The following is a 24,833-nucleotide window of genomic DNA, read 5'->3' on the forward strand; positions in this document are numbered from 1 at the left end:
ATCTGGAGGACCCTTGGATAATCAGTAGCAATATAGTCTCCAGTATATCTAATTCTGTGTCGTCTGTTCTCTCCTAAACTCAGCTGTTCATGTCAGTTCATCTAGTCTAAGGCTTGTATCTTCCAATATCTCTTTTCTCTTTGTACACCTTGAATTGTAAAAGTGCCATCCACATATATCCAAATGAATTCTTAATCTTTCTGTCAAACTATTAGGAATGCACAGTGCATTGCAGAAACTAATTCTGCTGGAGATCTTTCAGCCCTTTTTTTCCCATCTCTGTTACTGCATGCTGCTGTTCGGGAGTCTCCTGTCTGTCAGAAGCATGTTGTTTCCCTAATCTAATCCTAAAGGAATTTAAAAAATACCCTGAAACTGTTTTTTCTCTGGAAGTCGTGGAGGGAAGACCAAGCATTTTACGAACTCCTTTGCTGATTTGAAGAATAAAGTTTGTTCCATCACGTTTATATATCCATTTTGCAGAAGTCTTTTCTGATGAGCGCCCCTCTGACAGTTCCATGGCAGACTGGTGAGTAGCAGGCACGTCTGGACATAACATCCTGCTTATTGTTTGGTCGTTTAACAGATCTTTTATTAAACAATCCTTTTCCTATCGCTAGTGACTGAAGATCTCCTGAAGTGAAAGGTTTCACTAATACTTGCCTACTTGTTGACTTCCAATAGCAAGAGGCTAAAATTATACAGACTTTATAGAGAACTGTCTCTTTGAAAGTCAGGTCTTATTTCAGAGACATTGCTGGTGGCTCCAGTTTCCTGTTCAGGCTTCTTTGGCATTTCATTGGGAGGCTAGAGTGAAACTCCTTACTAAATATATATATTACTCTAAGCCCCTGCTAATAAGTTATTCCAATAGATTTTCTTTAATGGATTTTCATCTTCTCGTAGTCTGAGTCTATGGTATTTTTCATTACTGTTTTCAGCTGTTTAAATTACTAAATGTAATTGTCATAGTTCTTATGATATAAACACAATGAAGAGTGTGGGCGTATAGACCTTTCATAAGCTCCTGTCGCAGACCAGTTGCATTACACACTAGTGTATAAAGTAGGTCACGGTTTGTTCACTGCTCTGCTGAAACAACCGAGTCTCAAATCAGAATGTCAGTCCTGCTTCTGTATTAGTGCTTTAAGATGAGGGAAAATTGCCTCTGTTATCCAAAATAGATGGTAAAGATGTTTGAAATTAATGCATAACTAAATGGGACAAAGGCCGGTCCTCAGATGTCTAATAGGAATTTTGCAGATTTTTGATGATTCCACTCCCAGGAGCTGACTGAAATAGCAAATCCAAATGCATTCCAAGCCAGAGCTTCTTTCAGCCATCATCTGTGCCTCAGCATTGCAAGACATACATGATAAACTATGTCAAATGAGCTGCATTTCCAAGGAACGTGGCAGACAAACTAACAGATAACTTTATTATAGTTGGAGTAGCAAGTCAAAAATAGGCATTAACAGTTGTGCTCACCTCTTCAGAGCAGCCCCCACCTTGCTTCCAAGGAAATTAATCAGTCTCCACTTGTGCTTGTTATTGAAGTGATGGTTGGTGCCCTCTAATTTAGAACACGTGTGTGACTAATGCATAGTTTAATCAGGTTCACTCTGTATTAAAAAAGAAGAGTAATGAAACTAAAACATAGTGCAAACAAATTCAACTGTCCTGACAGTAGAAACCATATGACCTATATAGACAGAATCCGTAATAGCAGAATAAGTGAGATGTGAGATTTTGGGTTTTTTTTTAAACGACACCATCATAACACGAACACCATAACATCAATGCCTCACTTGCTCTGTATCTTAAGACTAAAACCAGGAGCTGATGTTTTAAAACTATACGAAATACTGTGATCCTGCTCACAATGTTCATGATTGTGTTCCTTCCATTTAAATCTTACGTTGCACCTCCTTAAATTAGCGATTATGTATTCTCTGTAGATAGTGTTCACACATTCCGTTGCACACACATCTTGGGAGTGAAGGCGTTTGCAGTTTTCGTGGGAGCTGAATGCAGCCCCCACTGCGGGTGGGTGTCCTGGCGCTGCAATCACCGCTGCAGGACTGGCATCCTCGGGCAGTTTGTCCTGCCCGGTTATGTGCGGGCACCTTTCCCTAGCACGCAGGAGTAAAGTAAAGTACAAGACATCGGCTCCATCATAGCACAATCACAGGTCTGCAACGGTAGGAATCTGCCAGCGTAACTGCGCACAGTGACAAGGGAAAGAGATGGATAAAATGAGAGCTGTTAAAGTTCAACTTTACTTTTTAAAAGTGAAACTGAAAATAGAATCACAGAACAGTTTGGGCTGAAGGGCCCTCCCCGGCTCCCCCAGTGCCCCCCCTGCCATGGGCAGGGACATCTGCAGCAGCTCAGGTTGCTCAGAGCCCCGTCCAGCCTGGCCTGGGATGTCTCCAGGGATGGTTCAGCCACCACCTCTCTGGCCAACCTGGGCCAGGCTCTCACCACCCTCAGGGCCAACAATTCCTTCCTCATGTCTAGCCTGAATCTCCCTCCTTTAGTTTAAAACCATCACCCCTTGTCCTATCACAACAGGCCCTGCTCAAAAGTCTGTCCCATCTTTCTTATCAGCCACTTTTAAGTCCGGAAAGGTGCACTAAGGTCTCCCCGGAGCTTCTCTTCTCCAGCTGAACAGCCCAACTCTCTCAGCCTGTCCTCCCAGCAGAGCTGTTCCAGCCTCGGGTCATTTCTGGGGCTCCTCTGGCCCCTCTCCAGCAGGTCCATGTGTGTCCTGTGCTGAGGACCCAGAGCTGGCCCAGCCCTGCAGGGGGGTCTCACCAGAGCGGGGCAGAGGGGCAGAATCCCCCCAAACCTGCTGCCCACGCTGTGGGGATGCAGCCCAGGGCACCATTGCCTTCTGGGCTGTGAGTGCACATGGCCGGGTCATGTCCAGCCTCCCCCCAGGGCTGCTCTCCATCCCTTCATCCTCAGCCTGTATGATACAATAGAAATGGGTCTTTCTCTTGCTCTGTTGAACAAATGATAGGACTTGTAAGACTGAAGCGGTTAAAATCCACCGTATGAGTGGCCTGTGTGTAAGCTGGTTGGTTGTACTGACAGTTACACTACTCCTTGCTTTTAGGTATGTGTTGTCTGGAAGAAACGGCCTGGATAATACTGGCTAGTATAAGTTGTATACTTATAAGAAGTATAAGTATAACTTCACGGGTGCTATGCTAATACTAAACATCTTCCTTTGGCATTTCAAAATATTTTAAGCTAGTTAGTTCAATTTGAGGTGTCACAGCCTGAAAAGAACATTTTTCTAACGGAAATTTCTCATGAAAAGCCTTAGCCAAGCAGCTTCTTTTCCCGTCTTTCCAGCTGATCTGAATCCTGAGGACATCTTTTCTGTCTGCATAGGAAGCAACCATATGTCAAAAACTATTGAAATAACTGCCTGAAATCCAGATTCCTGCTGACAACCTGTGCTCCGTGGCTCGTGTGATGTGATTTGAAATTTTTATGCTTAAGTAACACAGGTTTTGTTAAGACATGGATGCTCCTGACTAAAAGCACTGCTAGCAGCTCCCTAAAACACCTGCTTATTTTAATATGAAACAGTGTGTGTGAGCCCTGCGGTTTTTGAACTTGTTGCAATTTTTATGAAATATTTGCAAAGGCCAGCCTCATCACATCAAGAAATATTAGGTAAAATTCAACACAGTAGTTAGTATTTTGTATATGGGACATTCGTAGTCACATGCGATAGTTAATCCAGTGTGATTTTAATCCTTACCAGCCATACAGCCCTATAAAATCCAGAAGCGTCTTGTGCCTTGACCGCTGTAGAACATGGGGCGTATCCTGCCCCTGCAGTCATATTTTGGGTTTCTAAAGTATTCTCTGTTTTCCTCATCATCATACCTCACTTTTCCTGCATGTTTTCTATGAGCTGACACCTTCCAGGTTGGTAACACATCGTGCACCTTAAATAAGCACATGGGCCCGTTGCCGCCCGGTATTCCAGTTACATACCCAAAGGATTTTGTTTGCTGGTTTTCAGTTGCATGCCTTGGAAGGGTAACTAAACTCTCCTGAAACTGCATGTACAAAAGGGGATTTTGGGGGGCTTATCTGGCCTTCTTTGCCTCAACCACAACTCTTCTATATAAATCTCCCAACAAACTTGCTTGATGTTAAAAAGTGTGCCATACAGAAACACCTTCTGAAGTATAAGGAGTAGAAAAACAGATTTTTATAAGGTAAGAGGCCTTTCGCAAAACATTAAAATACTAAGAACAGAATATAACAGCTGAAATCATAGAAGCAGACTGAGGAACCAAGCTGTTGTATCGGCAGAAGAAAAACATTAGCTTAATCTGTATTGCAGCACTCTGAAAGAATACAGAGCTTTGAAAACAGCTTTCACTAGGGGGTGGGACATTTTACTTTTATGTAGAGCTTTTGTTCACTTGGAATTGTTTACTCCGGCAAGCAACCCTGTGCTCTTTGCTTGACTGATTTTTCCAATTTGGCAGACCCTTTGCAATCACATGGATAACATTCTTCTTTCCACTGAGACACAGAAAAACTATTCTTCGTTGACCTTGCTCGTCGTCCTAAGTGACAAAAATACATTTATATGCTAGGTGAAGTGTATGACTTCATCACTGACTTTTAATTGAAAATTCTTCAAAGGAAAAACCTCAAAGAGCTGCTTGCTTTTTTTTTTTTTTTTTGAACAATCCAATAACTTCTTACTAGCAAACAACTCTGCCCTCGGCAACACATGCAAAACTCCCACGGATGGCACTGAGAACTGATCACTGAGTGTCAAAACAAAAATTACCACGCATAGAAGAAATAGGTCTTTTGGGTTGGGTGGGGATTTCTGTTTATTGATTTATTGAACAACAGAGTATTTGCTGAGGAAGTATGGATGTTTACCTTTTTTTGTTTCGGTGGATGCTTTGGAAAGTGAAGTATTTCATGTTTTATCTTGTATGTTTGCAGTGGGAAGCAAACTGGAAGACGCAGAAGAACATGAAGAAGATCCCTGAACATATTGATTTTATCTTTCTCACCACTATCACAAAACACAGAGCTCATGGACTAAACTTTGTAGTACTGATTTAGAAACAGTTTTACATGTGAGATGTTGTAAATCAAAGGACCCAGCATGCCAAGACAAAATTCGGTCCCAGGTAAGTGAGCACAATTCTGTTAAAACAGATGGAATTGTGCACATTTAGCCAAAATTTTTGAGTCTGTGTTTAACGTGCATTCCTGACTGCTCACTTGCAAGCTTCTCTGACAGGGACGAAACTCTGGATGAAATAAATGGGGCTAAACCCACATGTATGCAAGTGTTACACCTAAGGCAAAAATCTTCATTTGGTATAAACCGGAGTGGCTTCACCGATTTGTGCAGAGCTGTGACAATTTACGCAAATCCGGGCTCTGTTCATAACGGTCTGATTTTCAGACTCCCTGTGCCTCTGCAATTCCATCTGAAGGCCATGAAAGCCAGAGTTGCTCTGCATTTCTGCAGAGGAAAAAAAGTCAAAGGCTCTTTTGTTATCACTTAGCACATGTGCTGAGAAAGTGTAAAATAAAGAGCACAGTGACGGCATTTTCAGTGAACTTGTGTACGTGTACTTACATAAGGTGCAAGCAGAATAAAAATCAGATTGGCCCCCTGCTAAGGAGCCCTCCTTATTTTTGTAACTCAGTCTTGTCAGGCATAGTCCTATTTAGGCCTTTGTAATTTTACAATTAGAGAAGATAGTTGCAGTTCTACTACTAATTCCATACAAGTCAAACAAAGGTCTAGTTGTTTGGAACGAAAGCATGACAAAACACAGATACCCTCCAGCTCTCGCTGGGTTCGATGTGGATTTCTTCCATCACTTACACAACCTTTGCAGTTAGACCAGTGCCCACCCCTCTTTTTTAACCTGGTTGGTGATGCTAGTTATTGGCCCAGATCAGGAAAATCAAACCACTTGAAGAAAAACCTCCCAAGCTGCATTCTTCAAGCCCAGCTGTGTGATCTGTCCCCTCCTTTTCACAAGCGCAGGCAACTGCTGAGCCAACTGGAAAAAAACGTATCACTCATAGTGTTAAGAATTGGGCTGCTCAGCTCGTTTACTGGCGCAAGGTGGGTGTGAGAGGTGCCAGAGCTACGGGTGCAGGTGGGAATGTGGCCAAAGGTGGAGGAATGCGGCCCCAGCCCCTAGGAGCCCATTTCCTTTAGCTTAACGTCGCTTATATTGCAGAATTGCACCCACCGTATCCCCACAGCAGGTGGATTTTAACACCAAGTTAACACAAACATTGTAAGTAAATAGTAAAGCCTTTATTCTTGTTAAGAACAGCATTTTTGAAAATAAAACATTTGCCCATGCTTTACAACCTTTGTAGTTTTGTATACTTATGTACAGTCATCGTGGTACACATTGATTGTCTTGAAAATCCTTTAAAGATGTACTTAATACGATACCAGTATGCAACAATCAGCGGAAAAAAAGGGTATGTTATAAAACACGCATTAATACATTTAATAAATATATATTATCTATGAAAAATGAGCTTTAGTGCTCATCAATTAATAAAAAGCACCTGCTTTGTAATCCTGTAAGTTGGTAGAATAATCCAATTGTTTTATTATAAAAGCTACAGTGCTCCCTTTTGCATGGCCTTTGGTTAGACCCAAGGCATCAAGCTCAAACAAAGCCAACCAAAAAACCAGAAATGTCTATTCTATAGTATTTCATGTACCTTGTGTATAGAAACAACTGTATGTATTGAGTGTTCTTCTGAAGATGCTACATATTTTCTGGCAAGCGCCAAACACCTTTGACTCATCCGAGAGCAGGACAGGATGTGTGAAGTATGGCTTTGACCTTTATTCCAGCCATTAATCAAAAGGCAGTTACTATAAATCTTGTTTTGGTAGGAGTTTTTTCAGATGCTTTATGATTTCATTTTTTGGCATGGGAACACCATGGGCACATAACCATCAAGGGACATCATAGTAGCTTTTATAGTATAAAAGCTAATTAGAATTAACTGAACTGTGAAAAGCTTGTGCTTGCTTACGCTGTTCACAGATGCTCTGCATTCTAGGTAACTTTATAAAAGGCAAAAGTAAACAATCTGTTTACTGCAACAAAAATGTAAGTTAACATAAGGGTGCCTTTCTTCAATTACAGTTTTATTTGGGGCATTTTACATCACAGATTAGTGACTCACCAAAAAAAAGTTGCTTATTACTAATTGTATAAAGCTGGAAAATAAAGACCCTCCTAATCTATTGCCACACCTTCACCACCACAAACTAAACCCAATCCTGCTGATTTTTAATTTGAACAGTCTACGTGGCCAACCCAATGAGACTAGTGGTGTGGACAGCAGTTTGCAGGATCTGGCTATAGCTTTGCATATACAAATTCCAAACAATTTCATCAGGAGCAGGATTGGGAACTCTATTTATCAATTCACTCACATCTAGAAAAATAAAAAAATGTTTGTTAAGATAACTATATCTTGTTGTACCTTTGTCCAAGGTCTGTAGAATGTGTATTATAATTCATAAATCTTGGTTGTAGCGTGATAAACTTTTTAAAAGAAAGCTGTCCTGCCATTTATGCCATGGTCATCTTATATGTTTTTACAATACAGTTTTTGAGGTTTGGGGTTTTTAAATTTGTTTTTTAAAAGCAAAATTCTGCAGGCAAGTGATGGTAATAGGTTTTTATTGTTCCAAATGATGCACCTTCTGGGTGACTATCATTATCTTAAATACTATCTTATTTGATCAAAGCTTTGCTTAAAACAAGCAAAATGTATTTCTAAATCGCTGGATAGCATGCAATATCCATCCCTACCCTACTTGGTTACTAAAGGCCGTCTAGTTACCTACAAAATAAAATCAGCAACCCGTAAAATGAGCGCGTGCTTCCTTTGCCTCGAGGAGAGGAGAGCAGGGGGAGGTAACACTCCTTTACTCATGCGTGACAGCAAAACCTTGCCTCTGGAAGAGAAGGGCTTTGAAATAAAACCCCATATGATGATCATGGCAAGAATGGCCATATATTTTTTTTTTTCCATATACATATATATACATACATGTATATACCTCTGCGCAACGCTTCGGGACTGCTCTTGCAGCCTCTGTACCTGTCTGTAGACCTATGGGTGTCAGTGGGACTACTCGTGGGAGCAAAGGCTGCAGGACTAGGTTCCTAATTCAGTAGAAATGGAGGTACGTGAAAAATCAGGAAGACTCTTGAAAAATAAAAAGCTTGTCTTTCTTTTGCAGTATACAGCAAGTAACTTCTTTCTGTGAAGCTACTAAGCTATTCAGTTATTTGTATGCTATATTCTTTTTAGTTTGAAAATATATATTTTTATTACAGCGTATGCAAAATTTAATTGTTATACATCTCCTATGGCCACAAGTAAAAACTATTAGCTTTTAGTATAGAGGAAAGTTATGATTAACACTGGCCAAACAGTGAGGATACAATGATGTTTTCAATGTCTGATATGTATTAAATGTTAAATAAAGGAATGATTGCTTAAACATAATGAAAAACCATGGCACAAACAATGGGCAATGGGAACCTTTTAAATAACCCGGAGAAAACAAAGATAAAAAGCTTTGAGAAAGTCTGCCTTGTATCAGCTCAAAAGAAAGGAGGGGAGGGGCAGGAATAGGCAGGAAACCACCTGAAAAGAAGCCAAACCCAACAACAAACCACCTCCAGCACGGAGATTCTCCCGGCCGGGCACTCCAATGCACAACCGCATCGACACGCACCGCCAGCTGCAGGCCAGGGGACCGTGCTGGCACCAGGGCTTGGACTGGGACGTCTCGCCCCATCTGCTGCGCGTCTCCTGGGGTGGTCAGCACCATCCCATCCACCTTCACCCACCATCGCAAGCAGCAAACCCCAGTCCCGTCCTCTCGCCAGCTCCGGCCGTGCAGAGTACGGCAGAGAACGTCCCTCCAAAGCGTCGCTGCGGATGCGAGCGGCTCTTTGCTCGCGCTGGGGGGAGGCTGGAGTCCCGGGACCTCTGCGCTGGGCCTACGCTTGTCCCTCTGTCTCATGGAGCTCCACACCGCGTGCGTGAAACACACAGAGACCTTTCATCCCTCCTGAACTGCATCCCCTGCACCAGCTTTTGCAAGAGAAGAGGATCGGCCTACAGCGTAATGCTATTTTAGTTGCCACAGAGTGACGGTGCTTGACCACACGTGATGCTACGTGGCCGTACAGTGTGGCTCAATAATGAAGCAAACAAGGTACTTTGCGTGACGTTTGAAATGAAGGGAAAAGGAGCAGAACGGAAGGAAATCCCGCATGGTTTCACACCACAGTGGCGATCTCTCGTGGCAACGTGAAGTAGGTTTAGGTGAGAGGAGGGTATTTTGCAAGCAACTGGCAACCAACATAAACAGCCTCGCCTTGCACACCAGTTACAGACAAGGGAATACCTGACATTTCAGAATAAATATTCCTCTCTTCCAATTTAAGGTGTGCCTACTTCTATTTTAAATTAGATTCAGCTTCAGTTGTACAATTTTGGTTTTGCAATGATCAGTTCAGTGGTGTTCACATTTAGACAAAATCCTCTGTAGGATTTCGAAAGCTCCTGGATGTTTTGTTGCTTTGTTCTGGTACTGTTACGGATTCCTCCCTCAAAGACACACTGCCAGGGAACAACATCTGCAACAAGGATTCTGATTCCCTACAGCCTTTCACCAGAGGTGTCGTCCGGTGTAACTTGGCGGAGCGGTTGGTATCTGGAAATAAGGACAATAAACCCATAACTGAGAGATCTAGCCTGTTTGGAAATCAGTGTTATCATGCTACATGTACACGACAGCTTTCCAGACAGTAATTCCAGAGCAAAGCCATACAGAGAAACTCATCTTTCACCCGCACGGTACATTTACCTCTCTGTAAAAACCAGGACGATTTATACACATCAATCTCCCATTTTACTACCTGATGTTCTGCATTAAGCTTTGCATCCACCTCAAAACCAAGCAAAACAAACTCTCTAGCATCTCATCCTTAAACTGCCTTTTCCCTGAGCTGCATATTCTGGTATCAGCAAACACGGGCATAAATCGCAACCTCGGAGGATGCTATTCATTATGGACAGCAAAGCACAAGCCATTTCATTTTATTCAAGTTATTGATTTCCCACTGTCTTATCCAGGCAGCAGAATCCTTGTATTTAGTCCCTCTTGCTCACTGAAATCAACGAAAACTTTGCGGATTTAAAAACAAAACGAGACCTGTAATCAGCTCATGTTACTGGGTTTTAAGTGTAGAGGTCGAGTTATGGAATCAGCTCATGATTCAAAATAAAGAAAACCCAACTCTGGCTCATGTTTTAAGCAGCATGTAGATATGCATGAAAAAGATGGGGATGAAAATTCTTTTCCAACAGTATGCCTGCTGTATGAAATGTCTTCAAGTGCAAAATGCGCATCATGTGAGAAACATTTAGAAAGTCTGTTTGGCATCGGATCACTGAGCCATTCTTGTAACAACCAGGCTGTCGAAAAGACAGGTCTATCAAAGAATGGCATGCCAAACTATTGTCTAAGAGAGAAAAATCAATGCTATTAACATTAAAATATTCTATATTTCTCTTTTAAGAATCCCTTTCCCAGAGACAAACACATTTGTAACTCACGAAGAATTACATACATTTTAAAAGAAAATGGAAGTTATGCGAGAGACCACCACTATCTGCAACGATGATTCTTACGTGAAGTTCTGTACCGGCCTGTACACATTTGTGTGACTCACATCTTGGAAAAAAAATCAGGTTAGAAATTGCGTCACTTTGTAGTTATGTTAAATACCTTAACACAAACTTAATTTGAAAGGGCCATTGAATATGTAGTCTCACCAAAGGACTCAGTTCACTGAAGCTACACTGCGAAATGTGAACAGCCAAGTAAAGAAATGCAAAATGCTTTGTAATCACATCTTTTCTAGAGGGAAGGGAAGCATTACGTGCATACTCGCTGCCCAAATTTTCATGTATAGCTTTTGCCCCTGTTGTGAATAAGCTAAAGGCAGGTTTTTCTATTAGTAGTGCTTACATATATCCACATAGACTTTGTTTGCACATCAAAGATTTCTTAAATCACAGTTTGATACTTACAGTCCCACCATTTAGCACAACTGCCATCTCAGTTGGCTGATACACGTTGCTTCGGAAAGGGGCGCTCGGGCGGCTCCCCAAACTGCCGTTCCGAAATCCCGCTGTTCTGAGCGCTGCGTTCAGAAAAGAGAGACGGTTCTGAGGAACACGGTTAACGCTCCGCACCTCCTCTGAGATCACCCAAGGGGCTCGCTTCCCATTGAGCTACTGAGAACTCGGCCACCGATCTTAACTTCCCTGCTGCCATCCCACTTTTCCCGTTCCCAAATGCTTTTGAGCAGCAGTTCTTACACAGCTGGGGACGGATCTCAGAACAATCAGGAAAAAAATTACTGGGACCAAATTTTTGAAGTTTGCTTAGTCTCATTGCAATAGGAGCTAAATGTCTTCAATCAGCGAACCTTCGATGGATCTTGTGCAATGTATTTTGGAAAGTGCTTACTGTAATGGTCTGGGTACTGTGGGGTTAAGTAAAATGATATTACATTTTGCTTCCTATCAAGTTCAGAGCACAAAGATCCAAAACATCGCTGGAGCCAGCAAGCATGCTCACAACCCCCCTGAGCATGACTTCAGCATGACTAGCGGATAAGGATTTTCCAGATGTTTCAGATTATATTTACTCTGAGAAACTGGAAACATGAAGTAAATATTGCTTTTGAATGGCTTAAACATAGCAAATGACTGAAGCAAACGAGATACTGATTGTCCTTCTGAGTGTTTGTCTCAGAAATACATCGGTCTCTCCATTAGTTTTAGCACAAGTTTGGATTCAAGGTGTATATTCTGAACATGAGATATGCATAGTTAGGGATATACTTCTTTCGTTCTAAAGCAGTCCGGGGCTTGGCACAGACAAACTCTCTTTTCACTTTTTTGGGTAAATAATGGCTTCACTGAACTCCGATGTGGCCAGGGAACAGAGCTCGTTTATCCCCGCGCCGTGTTCCAGCGGACGATGCTCATCCCTGGGCTGGGAAACACAAACGCAGCCAGTTCAGGCACCTGGGGCAAGAATTCCTCTTAGATTTAATTCAAATTACAATTCCGCACTCTGGCTGGAACCGTGAATGAGCTAAAGTTTGTAAGAATTTGAGCACAGACTCGAACGAAGCCAGGATTTAAGATAGTTGCACTGTGTGGAACGAGACTGAAATGGATCCTGGTGCTCCTCTCTCGGAGCCGTGCACAGACATGAACAACGGTGTTGATTTAGCACAGAAATTTAGAAATCCAGCCCTGCAAATGCTCAGCCATTGACTTCAGATACACACAGACCCTCGCTTGCTCTATATTTTAAAATTAGGTATTTTTGAAGAACACCCGGAGAGAAAAGATGAAAATGCCTAAACTAGAATGATGTATTTTGTATTTTATATTTAACCATCTGAGGGTCAGTAGTATTCTTTCTTTGTAGTTTGGCTTCTTATTGTGTGTTAAACACAAAGGATTGCACTGGTATTTGCTGGTACACATAAAGAAAAAAAATCTCTTTATAAGGCATGCTACTATTAAAATATTTACACATTTATACAAAATATTTACCCAAAATTTCCATGGTAATTTCAAAGTTATCTTAAAGAGCCAGTAAATTCAATTTCATGTTGCTAATTTTTTCTTCCCTGTTGTTGCAAGGAGTCTAAAACTCTTTTGACGTGAGAATCAGAGACAAAGCTTGTGGACAAAATACTTACTTTTTGAATTTTTTTCTCATGCTGGTTTTACCATTTTTCCTTGTACTTTTTCCATTACTGTGAGTATGTATAGGTAAGAAAACAATAGTGCCAAGAAGATTTGAGCAAATATCACGTCAAAGTCTTCTTTTAACACATATTTTAAATGTTATTAACTTTGGGTTTAGACATTGTCTCAGAGGGTGCCTAATGAAGAACTAAAGTTATTACACGAGATTCAGCGAGTACCAGAGCTGCTTGGGCTCGGGTTTCTCGCCAGCTGTAGGATTCTGCATTTCACATCCAGATTTTGTTCTGCGTAAAGTAAATTCCCTTGGCCTCCCAGCAGCTGCCCTGCGCATTGCACTGCCAGAGAGCACCGGCAGCTCCTTCCAGTTGCCTTTGCCAACGGTTTCTAAATACTTTACTAACGTTTTTACAACAAGCAGGTATGACAATAACTTTTAAGCAGATATTTCAACTTATCCATCATATGAATATTAAAATCCCAGATTAGTATGTTGTTTAAACGATGTTTCAATAACTGACTTGGGAAATAGTTTGCTTCATTAATGCTTAATGATAATTGCTGGAATAGAACAGCTCTTGTTCTGTGTAACTTGGAGCTACATTTTGCTAAGAAAGAAACTAGGAGAACATACGCTTGTTTGAACCTATAGTTTAAAGGTTGTTTGGATTCTTAAAATGCTGATTAGGATCTTTAAAAAAAAAAGAGCAAAATTACTGAATTACGTTATACAACTATTAATGGGAATAACAAGAATTAATGGAAAATATGTTTATCCAAGGATGTTTTCTATTGAAGGCTGACTACTTACTAAAACAAATATTACAGTCAGGGAACTAAGAGGTGTTTTCTGGTTATCATGTCTTCCAAAATTTTACAACTAGCAGACCTTACATTCTTAAACATCATTCTTAAGTATACAGTGAGAAAGTACCCTTTGTTTAATTTCTAAACTCTTAATGATGAATTCTTGCCTTGGGGTTAATTAAGTGAATAAAAGAAGATAACATTCTCTACATACCTGCAGAGAGCCAATTGCTAATATATTCCAGGAGCCTGGCCACTGACAGCCATCAGTGCACTGATTTGATTTCAATTAATGCTTTGGGAGCCACAATATGCGACTTGAATATTATTACCTGTATTTACATTAAGTCTCTACCATACTAGTAAGTTTTGTCTCCAAACCCTGCTGTCATAAGTGTGTACTTAAAGAACAGCTGCAAGGGAGTAATTAATCAGTTTTGATTTATTAAAAATGTACATATCCTTCTCCCACATGCCATAGGAAAAAATAATTCATAATAATGGCATGCATTTATTAAGAGAAATATTAATAAGGGCATCAGATAAGGAAATCTATTTTGCGTTGTACTGCGCAAGACTCTGAGAGATTAAAACAGAACATAAATTGTGCTATAATACACACTAAAATGATTTTATAGCTTTCATATGTCTATCCATTTCACTAAAAACTTAATCACGGCATGATTAGATCAAAGAGGAGCTTCCAGTTCTTTCTTAAAATATATGTGTGAATGGAGATAATACAGAGTGAAAGATCCAATTTTGTTCTTGGATCTGCCTTAGTCAGAAATAGCTCCACTGAAGCCACTGCAGATACCTTACTATGAAATTAATTTAATGGGGATGGAGGACACGGTGAAGCTGCCTCTGCTCTGGAGTATTAGTAATAAACAACCTTTCTTTTATCCATGTGATTTTTATGTGTGTTTTACCACTGCCCGTGATAGTACAATCACAGAACTTAACTCCTTTCTGCTCAAAGCTTCCATACCAGAAGGAGACCTTTCCAGTTCCTGCTAAAACAGAGGAAAAACACCTTCCTCAGCCAACCGGTGCCAAGCAGGAGCGCGGGTTCCCTCCATGTCTGCTGCATGGCCAGAGCAAACATCAAACCCAGGGAAACCAGAGACATCGAGATGAGCAGGAACACGAAGTGCCTGGACAACATGTCCCAAGGCTTCACGGAATCCCAGAACGTCAGGGACTGGAAGGGACCTCGAAAGCTCATCCAGCCCAATCCCCCCGCCGGAGCAGGAACACCCAGATGAGGTTACACAGGAAGGTGTCCAGGCGGGTTGGAATGTCTGCAGAGAAGGAGACTCCACAACCTCCCTGGGCAGCCTGGGCCAGGCTCTGCCACCCTCACCATGAAGAAGTTTCTTCTCATCTTTAAGCGGAACCTCCTGTGTTCCAGTTTGCACCCACTGCCCCTTGTCCTATCATGGTTGTCACCCAGAAGAGCCTGGCTCCATCCTCCTGACACTCCCCCTTTCCATATTGATCCCCACGAATGAGGTCACCCCTCAGTCTCCTCTTCTCCAGCTCCAGAGCCCCAGCTCCTCAGCCTTTCCTCACACGGGAGATGCTCCACTCCCTTCAGCATCTTCGTGGCTGCGCTGGACTCTCTCCAGCAGTTCCCTGTCCTGCTGGAACTGAGGGGCCCAGAACTGGACACAATATTCCAGATGTGGTCTCACCAGGGCAGAGCAGAGGGGCAGGAGAACCTCTCTGACCTACTGACCACCCCCTTCTAATCCCCCCAGGTCCCATTGCCCTTCCTGGCCACAAGGGCCCAGCGCTGGCTCATGGTCACCCTGCTGTCCCCAGGACCCCCAGCTCCCTTTCCCCTACACTGCTCTCCAACAGGGGTTCCCCAACTTCTACTGGAACCTGGGGGGCTTCTCCTGGCCACAGCCAGCTGGCACCACTGCCGGGGACACCAAAGTCCTCAGTTCCAGTGAGTAAAAAGCAGCATGACCAGCACCACAATCCTGCCCGGCCCACGCTGCAGAAACCCGCAGGCCGGGGCTCCCCACAGGAGCATCCTGGGCACCTTCTGAAACAGGTTAAACACTCAGCAGTGGTTTAGAGCCCTCAAGCAACCAGTTGCTGCTGGCCCGTTCGGGAATCACTCGAGAACATTCTCACTGAAAATCGTAATGACGTGTCATCGCAGGTAGATCCGCATCGCCCCGCAGCCGTGACACGGAAAGCGGCCCTTGCCCTGGGCCTTGTGTGCACACTCGCTTCAGACGTTAAAGCCTTCAGGACAAAGACCATCTTTGAACTCGTCCAGACGCCACTTTGCATTTTTTTTACTGTCAAAAAGTGGCACTAAATCCCATTTTAATGGAAATATAATTAATAATTATTTTGTGGCTCAAGAGGCTGAGTTTTGTAACAAAGAGCACTTGGTTTTTTTCTTGATTTTTTTTTTTTAAGTATTTCATATTAAATGTTGTTAACGGATAATGACAAAAAATGTCATTTAAACTATGTTTAAAATAAAGGCTTTCTTTTTCTTTTCCACGGTTTATTTCTTGGCTTTCAGTGTTGACTTCGTATTTGAAATTGTTCATGAAAAAAACAATGCGCAGAAGAATCTTTTTAACCAAAACCAAGTATTTTTCTGTATTGCATTTTTTTCACTTTTTTCCCCCAACTAGGTGATATCTTAATGAAAACTGTCAAAGGGAACACTGCCTAGTGTGCAAAATATGGCATTTGCAATGACCCTTGTTTTGAACACCTGACAAATGTCTCATACAGATGATTTTCTTGGCTACTACAGAAAAATACAGCCCTCTGTATAAATTCTTACCTGCATTATGTTCATCCATTGAAAAGCCTTTATTTTCCATGTAGCTCCGAGGAAGCTGTATATCTTCCTCGAAAGCAGTTTCACGCATCCTTGGCTGTGAAGTATCGAAATAATTGGGAGTGTTTTCCTGCTGTGACGGAAGGATGGTACAGTGGACCTCTGGGATGGCATGAAAAATAACAAACACCCAACCACTGGACACCAGTGCAATAGCGAGGGTGGGATCCCTCCATTTGTCTCTTCGCTTTAGTGCAGCGTTACCAAAGAGGTACATAGTCATCCAGGCTACCCAGATCAGAATGGAAAAAAGAAGTGTTATAATAAGGCATACTCCATTTTTCTTCCATTTCTTAAACTTTCCACAGAGAGTGAAAAGAGAAAATCCCAGTGTAAATACCATCAGGAACATAACGTAAATCAAAGCCATTGCAAAATCCATCGGTTCGTAGCTGCAAGCCAACTTGTTATCTCTGACAACTGTCAGGATTAACCACTCGGTGGCAATAATGACCTGAACGAGCATCAGGCAGATTGCCACACCAGCCAGATGCCAGCCCGAGGGACTCTTCCCATGTCGAACGAGTCTGCGGAGCCTCCAGGCTTGAGCCAGCAAGCACGAGAAGCACAAAGCAAAGACAACTCCCCACAGAAACCTCCGGGTCGAGCACACCGCTTCGTCTTCTTGAATGATGAACGCGAACGCCAGCCCAAACAGCCCCAGCGTCCCCAGAAGGAACAGGAAGTGTGTTCCCAGGGGACTCTTTTTCTCCTTCTCCTTGATGAAGGGCAGCCTCACCAGCAGGATCAGCATCAGCAGCAGCGTGGTCAGCACGCCCGCCCCGGCCACCGCCTCCACCACGATCCCCCAGACGGCGTCCAGGTCGCACAGGGGAACATACTGCGGGAGCAGGTCCAGCCCGCAGCCTCGCGACGTGCTCGAGTTCTCGGAAGAGCCGTAGCTGATCACCAGGAGGAGGAAGAAACCAGCGGCGGGGTAGGTTTTCATTTTTCTGTCTGAGACAACAAAATATTGGTTTGTTTAGCTCCAGCTGCCTTTGGAGGATTTCACAGCAGCTTGTTTCAGCGGGGCGCAGTCCCTGGGTTTGCAGCCCACCCGGCTCCCCTGCACTGCCCTCCCCAAAAGCTGTTCTTGCCCGTTGGACTTGGAATGCAAACCGACTCATTTCTGTGTTGCACGCATTGGAAACAACAGTTCCAAACACTGCTCATGCAAGTATCCTAAAACACAACCAGAAGAAATTACGTGTCCTGTTGCAAAATAATAGATTATCTACAGTACTTTATCATTCGAATTCAGGTGCTTAAAGTATGTGTAAATTGCACTGGGCCTGATGCAAGTGCAAGTTGTATCAGAAGTAGATTGTTCCACAGCCTTGCTCCTTTTACTAGAATAAAGGCAGAGTCAAAACCACTTTTTTTTTTTTTTTTTTTGGATAGAGCAGTCCCAGGAAAATAAACATTGTGCTTTTTTTAAAAAAATGGAATATCTTGTTTTCATGCTCATGGTCAATAGACAGTTGTAGTATTCACCCCCTTCCAAAGTCTGCGTATTAGATATCATTTGCAAACGGGAACAGTTGGCTAGAGAAATCCCATATTCTGTGACAACGGTGCAAACACACAGTGTCATCCATCAACTAATCAGAAATGAATGACCCGTTGTGTTTCTTAGCAAGTCTAAAGCCATTCAAAGGAAACAAACAACAAAACCCAGAACATGGTTTTCCCCGATCCAGCGAGCGAACAGCAGTAAACTGTCCAGGAAGACAACACATCCCACCGGACCATCAGGACCAAAAGCTGGGAAGAATCCCAACTTAAGTTTTGCAAAGAACACAGGTTAGGTGCTTTAAAAAGACAGGCTTTACAGCATTTGCTTTTATTATGTAAAGCAGGGCAAAGGAGATTGTTAAAATTGTTTCCTTTAAATGAAGAGTCCGACGCAGCGATAGCTGCCTGTGAGGGCAGGCTGCAGCAAACACCACACGTACCAGACACGAAACCTGATGCTGTTAACCTTCACTGGCACAAAATGTCCAGAGTAAGACTCCCATTTGTATGGTATGGCTGTATGGAAGAAAAGCACCATGTAAAGAGGCAATACGTGATGTGTTTAAGGTATAAAGTGAGAAGCAAAGAAACTATGGGTAGCTTTTTTGTAAGTTAGACAAACAGCCCTAAATGATGACCCAGCTAAGGATATTACCAGAAATGCATTTAATGAAAACATCGAAAAGTTAAATGAGAGTTGAAAAAGGTTTAGAGTAACAGTGCCCTGTTGTTGCATTGACTATGATCAGTCACAACCAATACAAAAACTATTTATCTAGATGGTCCAAAACAGCATAGAATCTCTTACAGCTGAGAACGCTGTGTGTAATGATCGAAGTTCAATCTTGAGGATCTCAATCTTCAAATGAATGTCCTTCTACCCTTTCACTGAGTAATGACTCGTCCCCATTTTTGGCCTCTGCCAGGAGACAGATGATGGCAATTACGCTGTTTCCTATCAAGAGGCACCAAGACAGCAAATGTGCTAATATAAATGTGTAATGACTTTATGGTCTTCTTTCATACAAGAGACAAAAAAAGCTTGTAATGGATCTTCGTCTCAGAAGTGGAAGGTGTGACAAATAGTGTGATCTGGGTCGGGACAAACAGGAGAAGGGAAATCGATGATCTTTGCCTGCCCCCAGAAATTACAGTATCCTTGCACTGTTGAAAGGGCTACAATGTTCTAATGATGCAATGACCTGCAGCTCATGACTAATGATTTTTTTTTCCCTACATAGCTCTAATTTACTTTAGGATGGTAGAATATTTGTTTATATCTGATTTGTACAACAGGTTTGTCAATGACTCTGTCACAATGCTCACATTAAAAACACTGACTTTACAAATAGAAAACTAGTCATCAGTGAAATATACTCTTTTTTGTATTGAATATGGTTACGCTCAATAAATCTCCTTGCCTTATGAGTACCTAATTGAATGAAACATTCTGATGGCAATTTTGCAATTCTTTCTATGCACAGGTGGTTCCTACTTCAACTTCCAGCCTCCACATTTACTGTTTAGAATACGCAAAATGTCCTAAAAAGTGTAAAATGGTCAGTGCCTGCTGATGCGAAGGGACGAAATCCACTAGGATCTACCAAGGCAACACTGCAAACCACCGGTAACAATTTCAAAAAGCCGGAGGTCATGTGGAAAATTACTCAAAATTCTTTCTAAATGTCTCCCAAACTGGAAACACTAAACAGCCCTTAAGAGAGGATCATGTTAATTTTCCACTATCCTAATACTTGACATTATGATATGCATGTACTAAACTGCTTTCAGTAGCAGCTTTGTTTAGGAGCTACTCTCCTGGGCGGTTGATGAATTCAGCGCAAGTATCTCCAGGTCTAAGATTTTTTTTCCAGTTTTCTGGTTACTTTATTCATGTCATGTAACCCTCATGTGATTGAGCTATTCTAGGACAGTCTGTTTCCATGGAGATGGTGCTGCATGGGTAAGCAGTCATGTTGTCAGCCCATCATTTGTTTCCTTTTCCTATTTGGAAGTGTTTGGTTGTGGGGGGGAAGGAAGGGTTAATTAATTCTGAGTATTTCCCCCTCCATGAAGTAGTTTCTTTTGGAATAGGGAATTAAGCTGTGGCAAACTATATTGAGAATTCAGACAAAATACATATTCAGAAACGCTGAGATGCTCAACTCAAGAGGCATTTTCCCAAGTTACTTCCATTTGTGGAATGACTTTTGGGAGAGCTGATGGAGATAAACAGTGGTTCTCTTAGAAAGCTCCTCGATAGCTACGGTATTGACCAAGGAATCTCCAGGACTGCTGACAGGTATTCGTGAAGTCGTATTCCCACCGAAGGTCAGGAAGTCTCGCTGAACAGCAGGTCCTGGCTGCACCGAAGCTTGCAAGCAGGGCTGGAACCCCCCAAACAAGGAATCTTCTCCTCACCACTGTCATCAACATAGCCACGTTTGCAACCTGCTTACTACGTGTTTCTGCCTGACTAGGTAAAAAATGGCAACGTGAACGGTCAACCCCCGTGATGGTACCAGCGCAAACCCTTTCCTGAGCTCAGACAGCTGTACGGACAGGGACGATGCTTTACACCACCCCGGTTTGGCAAGGGAATACCACAGCTTTAGTTGAAACCACAGGTGCGATAAATTTAAGAGAAAAGTAGAAAGCCTTTTTGTCACAAAAATTGTTCTGGAAAAGTGTATCAATATGGGTTTTTTATTAAAACGGTGTCTTCCTCAAGCCTGTGCTGTGGTAGAATGGCAGAGTCCTGTGTCTCTCGAGATTTTCTAGTAAATTCTTCTATGTGCACATTATACCCAGTAGTTACCTAAATAAGTAACTGTAGAGGAATAGTATTTTTACCTCTTTGTGTCTAGATTAGCTCTTAGCAAAGTTATGCAACCTCACAGTAGTAACAATAACACTCTATTTGACTGGCATTTCACTTCTACTATTACCAGAGAGCTACAGCAATAGGAATATAGAAATGTCACAGAAACATTCCAGCACAGATAGAGTAAGCAGCACTGATATAGCCCTGCATCGCTGAATGGAACTGTTCATACAGAAGGAAATCAACTTGAGATTTATTTAATTTTTTTTTATTCCCAGATCCCCCTCCAAAATTATATTTCGTTGCAAGAGCCCAACGTACCCTAACGCAGAGCAATCACAAACACTTAAAATGAATCAATAAGCCTTAGACATTTCAGGCAAAAGCAGGAAACAATTAGAAGGACAGCTTGCAAACCCAGTCCTCAATTTTTGGTCCTCAATCTGCTCTCAATGACAACAGTAATAACTCCACTGTTTTCAACAGAGTGAAGTCCTCTACGTTATCTGGCGTAGAATCACTAGGGCAATGGCAGACACAAAGCTGCCCCAGTGGGTATGAGGTACAATCACACGCAACTAAGCAGAAACAGAAAATTTCGCAGTTCTCATCAAAAAGTTGTCACGGTTGAAAATCAATGAGGCTTTCAATAGCTAAAGTCTTCTAACCAAAGATTGCAAATATCTCTTACCTGGTCAAAAAGCTACTGCTGTATGCTGCTAGACACTATATGTAAAGGATAAAACTGAAACCATGCAAAGATTTAAGGTTAGGCTATTCATGGTTAGATGTATTATCTGTTCCACTTTTTAGCATCCTAATGTTAATCAACTGATACAGGAAGATGTATCCACTCACAGAGAAGAGAAACAATCTTGTAAATAAAAGCAATAGTAGCACAAATAGTAACCTGCTCTCCCACACGTATGCAAAAGACTGATTCACCGTACAATTTCCAAAAGAAAACCGCCCCCACCATGAAGTGTTGCGGAGAGATGTTAGTGAGTGAGGAATTAATCACAACATGGGATCTCTGCCAGTTCCTTTTGATCAGATCTGAAGAATGAGCTTCGGGACTGATAACAGAGCAGCAACAGCCAAGCCGAGATCAGACTACTGAAGAGATGTATTTCCAGAATAATAATTAATAGTGCGATTGTGCTTTGTATGCAAAAATACAGCAGTGACTTAGACATCCCCTGCACTACAGTAATACATATCATGCTATGTACAGCCTCGCAGTTACAGAATGCAAGACCCCACTCCAAAAACGACATGCAGAAAAAGCAGTTTTCATTCAGAAATGCTTTGCAATGCTAAATATAATATGAAATGACCTTTCTAATTTCTAGGTGCTCACAATTCCCTTCGGCCAGATTCTGACTATAATGCCTGATGTTCATTATACTACTGAGAGCAATCAATGATAGCAATCAATATCTTTCCTTTGCTAATTCTCAGACTGTTTCTATTCAATCACAGCGTCGTGACAGATAGGTTTTCTTCACCTGATTTCTTCTGATGCAGCAAGAGAACACCTCGACATTGGTATTTGCTGCTGGTAAGTAGCACGCGTATCACCGACAAATAGATACTCAGTGCTATAGTGATGACAACCAACTTGGGTGTTTAGGTTCAGCACGCAGAAAATCTCGTTAGCCTTGGGATAAACCTTAGGTCAGGTGTAAACAAAGGGTTCACATAACTGCTAAATCCTATCGCTGTTTGGCTTTGGGGAGATGTAATACAGAGACAGGGCTTTTTATTAACTAGACAGAAAACTGCCAGCGCTGCGCAGCTGCTGCGGGCTGCACCGCCCGGAGCTGCGCACCCCGGCCTGGGGCTCCCACCGGCAGCCAGGGGCCAACAACAGGCTCTTCCCCTCGGCCCAGAGCCCAGCACCGCTGCCCTTGAGCTCCCGCCGAGGAGCCAGCTGGGGAGCAGCACGAAGCCGCGGGGCTTTGCTGCAACTACCCCGCGGCGGAGCGCGGGTGCGGAGCGCGGGTGCGGAGCGCAGCAGCCCCCTCCTTGCCGCTGCCTCCCCTCCGGCCTCCCCTTAATCCGCCTCCAACCTCCGCCTCCCCTACCATGTCTATCCCGCTCCAGCCTCTTTTGTCCCTTCGCTCATTCCTCCCTTCGGTTTTTTCCAGTCTCTCCCTCCTCCGCCTGGCCCCGCTTTCCTTTCCCGTCCTGCCTCTCAACTCCTCTGCCCTCTTCGCCGCTCTTCCTCCCCTCAGCCCCCGCGGTGCGCAGCCCCCTGCTCCAGCCCCCCCGTCCTGCCCTATATCCCGCCTAATCCCCCTCCCGGAGTCCTACAGCGAGCCCGGTGGCAGCTACCGGCCAGGGGCTAATTCTGCGGGCAGCGCACGGAGCAGATCCGGCCGATCGGCTCCATTGTGCCCTCCCGGGGGCAGCTCCGCGGAGCCGGGACCGGGGGTCGCCCACCCCCGCCCCGCCCCGCTCATTCACTCACCCGCTGGCTGCTGCGGCCGAGGGTGGCGGAGCAGCTCTGTCCTCCACCCGCCGCAAGTCACATCCCGGCCCCGGCGGCGCGGCGGCCCCGCGACGGGGAGCGAGCGCAGCGCCGATCCCCCCCGCGGCGGCGGCTCATGGAGCGCCCGGCCCCGGCGCGGTGCGGTGCGGCGCGGTGCGGCGCGGTGCAGTACGGTACGGCGCGGTGCGGCGCGGTGCGCTCACCGCCGCGCTCTGCGCTCACCGCCGCGCCGCGCTCCGGCCCCGCGGTCAGCGCCCTCCCACCGCCCCGCCCCGGCACGGCACGGCACGGCACAGCACAGACCGGCACGGCACAGCCCGGCTCGGCACGGCTGCGGTCGGGTGTATCCCCGGGGGGAGCGCACCCCCGGCACCAGGGGGTCCTGGAAGCGCGGGGCTGCTCTGCACCCCGAGGGAAGGGTGCATCCACACGGCAAGGGTGTACGGACACACACGCGCACATACAGAGCTGCATGTGCAGCGTGGCACGTATACACCTCTATAAGCGTAGACTTGCACAGTCGGACACACGTATGGTCACAGCTCTACGTGCCTCTTGCGCTGCCCAAATGAGTGCGAGGGAAGCGCGGACAGTGTGCATTAGGAAAACGCCTTCCAGGCATGTTAGCTGTGTGTGCACCCCAATGACCAATCTTGGCACTTCAGAGCCGGGAACTTTTGCTGCCCTGTGGCAGTTGGGGATTTTGCAATGGGCTGGATATGTTCACCAAGTCTATCCTGAGTGCATGCATCCAACCTGCTACTACATTAGAAAGCAGCTAAACAGTTGGAAGAGAAAAATGCTAAGTGGCTCATTATTGTGCAAGTGACATTTTGTGGTCTGCTTATGCAGCAAAATTCAGGAGCAGGCCCTGTGGGCGCATGAGGCCCGGCAAAGGCGATGCTGGGAACCATTCATATCTGCCTCCCACCTCCCAACCTGCAGCCAGTCTCCCGCTTTCCAGCTTCTCCACAATTCAACTCTGAGACAGTTGTAACTTATGCACAGGACGGGGCTTCCTTGCAGGCTCCAGGAGGAGTTAAAGTCAGTCAGCTTCAGAGTATGATGTTCCTGAACAGCAGAATCTTGTTTGCCTTTTCAACCGGTACATTTTTGTGATGCCTCTGTGACTGGCAGCTATGCTGCCACGGTTTTCCGTGGTTTTATGCTTCCACTTAAACCGCTAATGAGAAACTGGGCAGCTACATCTGACACGGTGCTATCAGCAGGGAGCGACTGACGCCTGTCCTCCCTGGGTGAGACAGCGCTGCCCTTCTGGCTGGGTTTCCATGTCCGGAGCCTTCCAGAGGCAAACCTCTGCTCTGAAGCATGCATTCTTCAGCACAGAAGAGCTGTAACCAGCTGTAACCTTTAAACAGACTCATCCTAACGTGTGGGTTTAGTTAGATGTCATTTATTATGCCGGGCGGGGTTGTTTG

General features: G+C 44.0%; 2 protein-coding genes across 8 annotated transcripts in view; one reads left to right on the plus strand and one right to left on the minus strand.

The window, feature by feature from the left end:
• Positions 1–5,651, plus strand: part of IQCK (IQ motif containing K) — a 40,837-nt gene extending 35,186 nt beyond the window's left edge. For 3 of the 5 annotated variants that reach the window (XM_065644999.1, XM_065645002.1, XM_065645000.1), the window contains 2 exons: positions 484–529; positions 4,996–5,651. In XM_065644999.1, coding sequence (XP_065501071.1) covers positions 484–529; positions 4,996–5,029 — 80 coding nt within the window. In that variant the 3' untranslated portion in view covers positions 5,030–5,651. Of the gene's footprint in view, positions 1–483; positions 530–3,363; positions 3,483–4,995 lie in introns of those variants that run through there. The other 2 variants (XR_010606998.1, XM_065645001.1) reach the window with 2 other exon arrangements.
• A 1,976-nt stretch (positions 5,652–7,627) lies between these two features.
• GPRC5B (G protein-coupled receptor class C group 5 member B) lies at positions 7,628–23,544 on the minus strand. 3 transcript variants are annotated; one of them, XM_065645012.1, is made up of 5 exons: positions 23,374–23,544; positions 18,517–18,592; positions 16,505–17,518; positions 11,176–11,288; positions 7,628–9,793 (listed from the first exon to the last, which is right to left on the minus strand). In XM_065645012.1, exons 3-5 carry the CDS (start codon positions 17,508–17,510, stop codon positions 9,749–9,751), a joined length of 1,164 nt encoding a protein of 387 aa, XP_065501084.1. In that variant the 5' UTR covers positions 17,511–17,518; positions 18,517–18,592; positions 23,374–23,544; the 3' UTR covers positions 7,628–9,748. The 3 variants fall into 3 exon arrangements, with proteins under 3 accessions (XP_065501084.1, XP_065501086.1, XP_065501083.1); XM_065645014.1 differs by lacking the exon at positions 18,517–18,592 and having other exon boundaries at positions 16,505–17,514; XM_065645011.1 differs by lacking the exon at positions 18,517–18,592.
• Between the last annotated feature and the right edge of the window lie 1,289 nt (positions 23,545–24,833).

The sequence above is a fragment of the Caloenas nicobarica genome, chromosome 14 (assembly GCF_036013445.1).
Source record: "Caloenas nicobarica isolate bCalNic1 chromosome 14, bCalNic1.hap1, whole genome shotgun sequence".
Taxonomy (NCBI): Eukaryota; Metazoa; Chordata; class Aves; order Columbiformes; family Columbidae; genus Caloenas; species Caloenas nicobarica.

What these genes read in the sequence shown, in the direction of transcription:
- GPRC5B (XM_065645014.1), bottom strand. Translation starts at nt 17,510, where the DNA reads ATGAAAACCTACCCCGCCGCTGGTTTCTTCCTCCTCCTGGTGATCAGC. An exon ending in AATGGATGAACATAATGCAG is followed by an intron (nt 11,289 to 16,504) that starts GTAAGAATTTAT and finishes TTCTGAACGCAG; the next exon opens with CGCTCAGAACAGCGGGATTT. An exon ending in TTGTGCTAAATGGTGGGACT is followed by an intron (nt 9,794 to 11,175) that starts GTAAGTATCAAA and finishes CCTTATTTCCAG; the next exon opens with ATACCAACCGCTCCGCCAAG.